Genomic DNA, 11289 nt, shown 5'->3' with positions numbered 1-11289 from the left:
AAATGGAAATCAAAAGACAGCTGGAATAGCAATACTCATATCAGATTAAATAGACTTTAAAATAAAGAATGTTACAAGAGATAAGGAAGGAGACTACACAATGATCAAGGGATCAATCCAGGAAAAAGATAAAACAATTATAAATGTTTATGCACCCAACACAGGAGCACCTCAATACATAAGGCAAATGCTAACAACCATGAAAGGGGAAATCAACAGTAACACAGTAATATACTAAGGGACTTTAAGACCGCACTTACAGCAATGGACAGTTCATGCAAACAGAAAATACATAAGGAAACACAAGCTTTAAATGACACAACAGACCAGATAGATTTAATTTATATTTTTAGAACATTCCACCCAAAACAGGCAGAATACAATTTCTTCTCAACTGCACATGGAATGTTCTCCAGGATAGATCACATCTTGAGTCACATATCAAGCACTGGAAATTTAAGAAAATTAAAATCATATCAAGCATATTTTCCAGCCACAACACTATGAGATTGGAAATCAATTACAGGATAAAAACTGAAAAATACAAAAATACATGGAGGCTAGACAGTGCACTACTAAATAAGCAAGAGATCACTGAAGAACTCAAAGAAGAAATTTTAAAAATACATAGAAACAAATGACGACGAAAACACGAGGACCCCAAACCTATGGGACCGAGCAAAAGCAGTTCTAAGAGGAAAGTTTATAGCAATTCAATCTCACCTCAAGAAACAAAAAAAAATCTCAAATGAACAATCTAACCCTATATCTAAAGCAACTAGAGAAAGAAGAACAAAGAAAACCCAAAGTTAGTAGAAGGAAAGAAATCATAAAGATCAGAGCAGAAATTAATGAAATAGAAGTGAAGAAAACAATAGCAAAGATCAATAAAACTAAAACTGAGTCCTTTGAGAAGATAGACAAAATTGATAAACCCTTAGCCAGACTCATCAAGAAAAAAAAAAGGGAGAGATAGCAAATCGATAAAATTAGCAACGAAAAAGGAGATATCAAAACTGACACCACAGGCCTTGCAACCATCAGTTACTTGTGCCCTTCTGATCCCATACCTTGGTGCGTTCAGTTCCCTACCCCCTCTCGTCGATCATTGCTACACTTTGAGGACCCGCCGTGGCTGGCGGCAAGTGGCGCCCGAACAGGGACCTGACAAGAGGGACATCTGAATCTCGGTAGGTGAATCCCCGGAGTGAAGAGTGAAAGTGTGGCCACATAGTAAAGTTGATAGTAACTCGGGGCAATAGTCAGAAGTAAAAAAATATGGGACAAGAAGTATCCAAGAAGCGACCAGAGATCACTGATCAAGAGAAGGAGTTGTCCACCAGTGCTTTCCAGGCTTTTACAGCTGGAAATTATGATGTCTGTCTGCAACATCTTGCCTGTCTACAAGATATAAACAAAGACGATTATAAAATAATTTTGAATACGGCAGTAGCTGAGTTTTTCAAAAGTAACCACACAACAACAGATAGTTTAAGACAGACACTTAACCAACTGAAGAATCAGGTGCACTCGGCTGTTGAAGAAATGGATGGACTAGATGATCTTGAAAACAGTATGTTGTATTACAATCAAGCAGTCATCCTGTATCATATCCAACAGTATACAGAAGCCATATCCGTTGGTGAAAAACTTTATCAGTTCATAGAACCTTTTGAAGAAAAATTTGCCCAAGCAGTGTGTTTTTTGATCATAGACCTGTATATATTAACCTACCAAGCTGAGAAAGCTTTACATCTTCTTGCTGTTCTAGAAAAAATGATTTCACAGGGCAACAATAACAAAAATGGAAAGAATGGGACTGGTAATTACAGCAACAAAGATGGGTCTAATCATAAAGCTGAAAGTGGAGCTCTAATAGAAGCTGCAAAGTCAAAGATACTATTTTTGTGTTGAAGTATATGTAGGAGGACAAGGGACTTTACTGGCCAGCCATAGTTTAAAGGTAGTTAAAGCTGTTACAAGTTTGAAGTTTCCCTCCTTTTTTCCTTCTGATTTTCCCCAATCTGATTTTGAATTCTCAAATCTGGTGCACCTTAAATTATAATAATGGTACCATTTTAATTTCTTCAGTTTCTGTTACTAATAATAGTTTGGTTTTTTATAAGCATTGGGATTTTGGGAAGTTTGCATTGTCTTATTCTTATCAACCGGTTATTACTTGTGTTACACCTTCATATGCCTTGCTAATAGGAGATTTACAGATTGAGTTTACTTCTGCTTCCTTAGGATGTAATATAACTTGTCAGAATTGTATTTTTAGTACTTGCATTCTGCCTATGAAAGGAACTTTCTGTTATGATGTTAAAACAACCTTCCTATGTAATGCTGCCTGTAAATATTTCTGAACCATGGTATCATAGTACTAGCATGCAAGCTTGGCTAGAATTATCTGAAGTTTTAAAAAGACCTAAATGATTCATTGGAATATTAATATGTAGCATATTAGCCTTAGCCGCTTTAACAGCCACAGCTGCTACCGCCGGTTTAGCATTAAGTAAAACTGTACAACAAGCACATTATATTAATCAATTGTCTAAAAATACCAGTACTGCATTAGCATGACAAAGTCATATTGATACTCAACTAAAAACTGAGGTTGATGAGTTAAAAAATGCTCTCATAGGTTTAGGAGACCAAATTATGGCTTTAAAATTGAAAATGCGTTTGATTTGCCATGCTAAATATACTTGGATTTGTGTGACTCAACACGCTTATAAAGAAACTGACTGGGATTGGAACAAAGTAAAAATGCACTTTTTAAGTGTATGGACTGATGGACACATTAGTTTGGACATACAAAAACTTAATGCGGAAATACAAGCAATTCAAGAAGCTCATCTACAAGAAGACGGACCCCAACAATTAATTCAAGGACTCTTGGATCAGCTTCAATGGTTAAACCCAATGCATTGGTTTCAAAATGGACTCACAGGATTGATTACCGTGGGGTCATGTGTATTGTTGATGTTAATTGCCTTACCTTGTTTATTCCGCTTTATTGCTGGCCGTCTCGCTGCTCTTCGTCAGGAGGCGTATGGGTTGAAATTGCATTATCAAGCTTTAAAAAATAAAAGAGGGGGAAATGTGGCGAGCATTGCCCTCTGAGGAAGGCGCCATTAAGACCCTCATGAGCCTCAGGGCCCGACTGTACTCTCCTTGGTATGCATCCTGGACTTTATGGTATGAACATAAAAAAGGAGATGGCCTTTGGCCAAATCGCTCCAGGGACCTGCTCAGTTACTGGGAGTCCCTGGTTGTTCCCTAAAGCTAGGAAAAGCAACCCTGGAGGGGAAATTGGTGCCTTTGAGGGAAAAGCCGAGAAGCCAATCAACCAGCTGATGCCGATAAGGCGTGACTAAGCCGAGAAGCCAATCAACCAGCTGATGCCGATAAGGCGTGACTAAGCCAAGAAGCCAATCAACCAGCTGATGCCGATAAGGCATGACTAAGCAAATTCCCTGCTTTAGGGGGATATAGATGGCTATGCTTTGTCATTAAACTTGCCTTGCAGCCATCAAAAAAAAAAAAAAAAAAAAAAACTGACACCACAGAAATACAAAGGATTATAAGAAATTACTACATTCTGCAGCGTTTTTATCATAAATGGGTTTTGAATTTTGTCAAAAGCTTTCTCTGCATCTATTGAGATAATCATATGGTTTTTCTCCTTCAGTCTGTTGATATGGTGTATCACATTGATTGATCTGCATATATTGAAGAATCCTTGCATTCCTGGAATAAACCCCACTTGATCATGGTGTATGATCCTTTTAATGTGCTGTTGGATTCTGTTTGCTAGTATTTGGTTGACGATTTTTGCATCTATGTTCATCAGTGATATTGGCCTGTAGTTTCCTTTCTTTGTGACATCTTTGGTTTTGGTATCAGGGTTATGGTGGCCTCATAGAATGAGTTTGGGAGTGTTCCTCCCTTTGCTATCTTTTGGAAGAGTTAGAGAAGGATAGGTGTTAGCTCTTCTCTAAATGTTTGATAGAATTCGCCTGTGAAGCCATCTGGTCCTGGACTTTTGTTTGTTGGAAGATTTTTAATCACACTTTCAATTTCAGTGCTTGTGATTGGTCTGTCCATATTTTCTATTTCTTCCTAATTCAGTCTCGGCAGGTTGTGCATTTCTAAGTATTTCTCCATTTCTTCCAGGTTGTCCATTTTATTGGCATACAGTTGCCTAGAGTAATCTCTAATAATCTTTCGTATTTCTGCAGTGTCAGTCATTATGTCTCCTTTTTCATTTCTAATTCTATGGATTTGATTCTTCTCCCTTTTTTTCTTCATAAGTTGGGCTAATTGTTTATCAATTTTGTTTATCTTCTCTAAGAACCAGCTTTTGGTTTTATTGATCTTTGCTATCATTTCCTTCATTTCTTTTTCATTTATTTCTGCTCTGATCTTTATGATTTCTTTTCTTCTGCTAAATTTGGGGGGGGGTTGTTCTTCTTTCTCTAATTACTTTAGGTGCAAAGTTAGTCTCTTTATTTGAGATGTTTCCTGTTTCTTAAGATAGGCATAGAGGGAACTTTCCTCAACATAATAAAGGCCATATATGACAAACCTGCAGCCAGCATCGTCCTCAATGGTGAAAAACTGAAACCATTTTCACTAAGATCAGGAACAAGACAAGGTTGCCCACTCTCACCACTCTTATTCAATATAGTTTTGGAATTTCTAGCCACAGCAATCAGAGAAGAAAAAGAAATAAAAGGAATCCAAATCGGAAAAGAAGTAAAGCTGTCACTGTTTGCGGATGACATGATACTATACATAGAGAATCATAAGGATGCTACCAGAAAACTACTAGAGCTAATCAATGAATCTGGTAAAGTAGCAGGATACAAAATGAATGCACAGAAATCTCTGGCATTCTTATACACTAATGATGAAAAATCTGAGAGTGAAATTAAGAAAACACTCCCGTTTACCATTGCAACAAAAAGAATGAAATATCTAGGAATAAACCTACCTAAGGAGACAAAAGACCTATATGCAGAAAATTATAAGACACTGGTGAAAGAAATTAAAGATGATATAAATAGATGGAGAGATATACCATGTTCTTGGATTGAAAGAATCAACATTGTGAAAATGACTCTACTACCCAAAGCAATCTACAGATTCAATGCAATCCCTATCAAACTACCACTGGCATTTTTTACAGAACTAGAACAAAAATTTTCACAATTTGTATGGAAACATAAAAGACCCCGAATAGCCAAAGAAATCTTGAGAACGAAAAATGGAGCTGGAGGAATCAGCCTCCCTGACTTCAGACTATACAACACACCTACAGTAATCAAGACAGTATGGTACTGGCACAAAAACAGAAATAAAGATCAATGGAACAGGATAGAAAGCCCAGAGATAAACCCACACACATATGGTCACCTTATCTTTGATAAAGGAGGCAAGAATATACAGTGGAGAAAAGACAGCCTCTTCACTAAGTGGTGCTGGCAAAACTGGACATGTACATGTAAAAGTATGAAATTAGAACACTCCCTAACACCATACACAAAAATAAACTCAAAATGGGTTAAAGACCTAAGTATAAGGCCAGACAATATCAAACTCTTAGAGGAAAACATAGGCAGAACACTCTATGACATAAATCACAGCAAGATCCTTTTTGACCCACCTCCTAGAGAAATGGAAATACAAACAAAAATAAACAAATGGGACCTAATGAAACTTAAAATCTTTTGCACAGCAAAGGATACCATAAACAAGACCAAAAGACAACCCTCAGAATGGGAGAAAATAGTTACTAGTGAAGCAATGTCAGTTGCTTCATTAATCTCTTCATTAATCTCTAAAATTTACAAGCAACTCATGAAGCTCAGTAACAAAACAACAAACAACCCAATCCAAAAATGGGCAGAAGACCTAAATAGACACCTCTCCAAAGAAGATATACAGATTGCCAACAAACATATGAAAGAATGCTCAACATCATTAATCATTAGAGAAATGCAAATCAAAACTACAATGAGATATCATCTCACACCGGTCAGAATGGCCATAATTTAAAAATCTAGAAACGATAAATGCTGGAGAGGGTGTGGAGAAAGGGAACACTCTTGCAGTGTTGGTGGGAATGTAAATTGATACAGCCACTATGGAGAAGAGTATGGAGGTTCCTTAAAAAACTACAAATAGAACTACCATACAACCCAGCAATCCCACTACTGGGCATATACACTGAGAAAACCATAATTCAGAAAGAGTCATGTACCAAAATGTTCATTGCAGCTCTATTTACAATAGCCAGGACATGGAAGCAACCTAAGTGTCCATCAACAGAGGAATGGCTAAAGAAGATGTGGCACATATATACAATGGAATATTACTCCGCCATAAGAAGAAATGAAACTGAGTTATTTGTAGTGAGGTGGATAGACCTGTAGTCTGTCACACAGAGTGAAGTAAGTCAGAAGGAGAAAAACAAATACCGTATGCTAACACATATATATGGAAATTAAGGAAAAAAATGTCCTGAAGAGACTGGGGTAGGATGGGAATGAAACACAGACCTACTAGAGCATGGACTTGAAGATATGGGGAGGGGGAAGGGCGGGTTGTGACGAGGTGGGAGAGTGGCATGGACATATATACACTACCAAATGTGGGGTGGATGGCTGGTGGGAAGCAGCCGCATAGCACAGGGAGATCAGCTAGGTGGTTTGTGACCACCTAGAAGGGTGGGATAGGGAGGGTGGGAGGGAGGGAGATGCAAGAGGTTAGAGATATGGGAACATATGCATATGTATAGCTGATTCACTTTGTTGTAAAGCAGAAACTAACATAACCATTGTAAAGCAATTATACTCCAATAAAGATATTTTTAAAATAAAATAAAAATAAAGTCCAGTAAACTTTAAAAAATGACTAGTACAAACAATTGTATGCCAATAAAATGCACAACCACAAAGAAATGGACAAATTCTTGGAAAGTTACAATTTTCCAAGACTGAACCTGGAAGAATTAGAGAATATAAACAGAACTATCACAAGTAATGAAATTGAAACCATAACTAAAAGTCTTCCAACAAACAAAAGCCCAGGACCACATGGCTTCACAGGTGAATTCTGTCAAACATTTAGAGAAGAGGTAACACCGACCCTTCTCAAACTCTTCCAAAAATTTGCAGAGGGAGGAACACTCGCAAATTCTTTCTGCAAAGCCACCATCACCCTGATACCTAAACCAGAAAAATATATCACAAAATAAGAAAATTATAGCCCAGTATCACTGATGAAGACATATGTAAAAATCCTCAATGAAATACTAGCAAACAGAATCCAACAACTTATTAAAAGGATCACACACCATGATCCAGTGGGATTTATCCCAGGAATGCAAGGATTCTTCAATATATGCAAATCAATGTGATACACCATATTAACAAATTAAGGAATAAAAACCATGTGATCATCTCAATAGATGTAGAAAAAGCCTTCAACAAAATTCAACAGCAATTTATGATAAAAACTCTCCAGAAAATGGGGATAGAGGGAACCTACCTCAACATAATAAAGGCCATATAAGACAAACCCATAGTAAACATCATACTCAATGGTGAAAAATTGAAAGCGTTTCCACTAAGATCAGGAACAAGACAAGGATGTCCACTCTCTCCATTCACATTCAACATAGTTTTGGAAGTCCTAGCCACAGCAATCAGAGAATAAAAAGAAATAAAAGGAACTCAAATTGTAAAAGAAGACGTAAAACTGTCACTGTTTGCAGATGACATGATACTATACAAAGAAAATCCTAAATATGCCCCCAGAAAACTACTAGAACAAATCAATGAATTTGGTAAGGTTGTATGATACAAAATTAATGCACAGAAGTCTCCAGCATTCCTATACACTAACAACGAAAAATCAGAAAGAGAAATTAAGGAAACAATCCCATTTAGCATCACAACAAAAAGAATAAAGTACCTAAGAATAAAGCTACCTAAGGAGGCGAAAGACTTGTACTCAGAAAACTATAAAACACTGATGAAAGAAATCAAAGATGACATAAATAGATGGAGAAATATACCATGTTCTTGGATTGGAAGAATCAATATGGTAAAAATGACTATACTACCCAAAGAAATCTACAGATTCAATGCAATCCCTATCAAACCACCAATGGCATTCATCACAGAATTAGAACAAAAAAATGTACAATTTGTATGGAAACACAGAAGACCGCGAATAGCCAAAGCAATCTTTAGAAAGAAAAATGGAGCTGGAGGAATCAGGCGCCCCAACTTCAAACTATATTACAAAGCTACAGTAATCAAAACCGTATGATACCGGCACAAAAACAGAAATATAGATCAATGGTACAGGACAGAATGCCCAGAGATAAACCCACGCCTATGGTGACCTAATTTACGACAAAGGAGGCAAGAACATACAATGGAGAAAAGACAGCCTCTTCAATAAGTGGTGCTGGGAAAACTGGACAACTACATGTAAAAGAATGAAATTAGAGCACTGCCTAACACCATACACAAGAATAAATTCCAAATGGATTAAAGACCTGAATGTAAGACCAGACACTTTAAAACACTTAGAGGAAAACACAGGAAAAACATTCTTTGACAAAAACCACTGCAAGATCTTTTTTGACCCACCTAGATTAATGAAAATAAAAACATAACTAACAAATGGGACCTAATTAAACCTAAAAGCTTTTTCACAGCAAAGGAAACCATAAACAAGACAAAAAGACTACTCTCAGAATGGGAGAATATATTTGCAAATGAAACAATGGACAAAGGATTAATCTCCAAAATATACAAACAGCTCATGGAGCTCAATATCAAAAAAACAAAAATCCCAACCCCAAAATGGGCACAAGACCTAAATAGACATTTCACCAAAGAAGACATACAGATGGCAGGGATGCACATGAAAAGATGCTCAACATCACTAATTATTAGAGAAATGCAAATCAAACCTACAGTGAGGAATCACCTCACAACAGTGCAGAATGGCCATTAACAAAAAATCTAGAAACAGTAAATGCTAGAGAGTGTGGTGAAAGGGAACCCTCCTGCACTGTTGGTGGGAATGTAAATTAATACAGCCACTATGGAGGTTCTTTAAAAAACTAAAAATAGAACTACCATATGACCCAGCAATCCCACTACTGGGCATATACCCTGAGAAACCGTAATTCAAAAAGAGACATGTACCATAATGTTCATTGCAGCACTATTTACAATAGCCAGGACATGGAAGCAACCTAAATGCCCATCAACAGATGAATGGATAAAGAAGATGTGGCATATATATACAATGGAATATTACTCAGCCACAAAAATAAATGAAATTGAGTTTTTTGTAGTGAGGCGGATGGGCCTAGAGTCTATCATACAGAATGAAGTAAATCAGAAAGCGAAAAAGAAATACCATATGCTAACGCACATATATGGAATCTAAAAAAAAAAAAAAAATGGTACTGATGAACGTAGTGGCAGGGCAGGAATAAAGACGCAGACATAGAGAATGTACTAGAGGACACAGAGGGCTAAGGGGAAGCTGGGACGAAATGAGAGCATGACATGGACATATATACACTACCAAATGTAAAATAGCTAGCTGGTGGGAAGCAGCCGCATAGCACAGGGCGATAAGCTCGGTGCTTTGTGACCACCTAGAGGGGTGGGATAGGGAGGGTGGGAGGAAAGCTCAAGAGGGAGGGGATATGGGGATATATGTATGCATATGGCTGATTCAATTTGTTGTACAGCAGAAACTATCACAGCAATGTGAAGCAATTATACTCCAATAAAGATGTATAAAGTAAATAAATAAAAACGGCATTGTTTCCACAGTTGAGTTGGTCTCAGTGTTGACAGCACCATACAGAGCCTGACTTTTGTTCTAGAAAATAAATGCCAGAGTCAGGTGAAATAAAATTTACGTCAACAGAGTCTTTAGCGGGCAACATATAGGGCTACATTGTTCTTTATATATTGTATTGGGAAGCCGAGGGAAAAAATATGCTATAAAGGGGATAGGGTGAAAGAAAAAGGTGGGGGAGTGTTGTTCACTAAACTTTGACCGTCCAAAGACTGCTCCGTTATTGCCAAACCCCCATCACGAACATCGATCCCATGTTTTTGAAAAAGAACTTTTGTCTATTACTTTTTCTATTTTCCTTATTTTAAAAAAGACACTTATAAATCCCAGTCAGTGCTTATAATCAAAATGAGATGACATGATCAAATTCCAGCCCAAAGCAAAGAAACCTGAATGAAATCTCCTCAACCACATTACAGAGAAATGTGTGATCCCCTTTAGGTTTTTCTGCTTGTTTCTTTGTTTGTTTAATTGAAAACTTTAGGAAGAAGCAGAATCTGTCTTGAGGACCTTAAGAGTACAAGGCAAAGGAATACCAGGAAGAATGGCAAAGGCATTTGACTACTAATTTTGTATCCGTCCAGGTCAACTGAATATGCCCATGCTGCAGAATGACAAAGTAGATGGCTGGAACAGCAAAGGATCCAGCAAGAGAGATAGTAAGACAAGTTGAATAAGGAACAAGGGAGATCATAGGGAAGAATCCCCTTTCATAGATATTTCCAGAATCACTGGTGGCCCCAGTATCAGAATTTACCTGCCTTCAATTGTAGCAATGCTGTACCCTAGGTATACATATCTTAACCTTATTAATAATTTGTTTCAGACATTTCTTCCTTAAACTTATTTCCAATACATTGTTTAGACTTATTCCGATTCAAACAGAAGGCCCAGGTTATAAAACAACTTACAACTAAGAGTCTGTCTGAAACTATGAAAGTCATCTAACTTGTGCCTAGAATTTTTCAAAGACACTGAATTGTGTGAAATACCTAAAACAGCATCCTCCAAAGTATGTTACTCATACTGTAGTGGTGATCACTCAAAGTCTACTTGATCTCTCTCAAGATGTTTAATTTCACATAATTAAAATAGAAAACAAAGGTTATATATCTTCTGGAAACGTTGGATTGGTATAAAACATGCTTCTATATTGCCTGACTTCTCTAAATCTTTAACAGACCAAAGTGTACTGTGAATGCACAAGAGTGAAACACAGTATGCAGTGTTTCTCCAACCTATTTGCACAGAAAGCTACTTGTTTTTGGAGCCTGCCTCAAGACATGTGTGCCACAGACTACACTTTAGGAAACACAGATGTAGAATTTAATCAGTAGGTTGAATCATACTTTGAGCAGAAGATATACTTCTCCGATCGTATAAACA

At 37.2% G+C, this 11289-nt stretch overlaps 1 protein-coding gene across 1 annotated transcript; it reads right to left on the bottom strand.

Moving 5' to 3' along the window:
* Nucleotides 1–778: 778 nt before the first annotated feature.
* On the bottom strand, nucleotides 779–1041 carry KANTR (KANTR integral membrane protein). The gene is given in 2 exon segments (XM_059038602.2): nucleotides 779–831; nucleotides 834–1041. Coding segments are annotated over 2 exon segments (261 nt in total).
* Nucleotides 1042–11289: the final 10248 nt, after the last annotated feature.

This window comes from Kogia breviceps, chromosome 14, assembly GCF_026419965.1.
Source record: "Kogia breviceps isolate mKogBre1 chromosome 14, mKogBre1 haplotype 1, whole genome shotgun sequence".
Classification (NCBI taxonomy): Eukaryota; Metazoa; Chordata; class Mammalia; order Artiodactyla; family Physeteridae; genus Kogia; species Kogia breviceps.
Note: the sequence above shows the minus strand (reverse complement) of the source record. Positions and strands in the feature narration are given on the sequence as shown.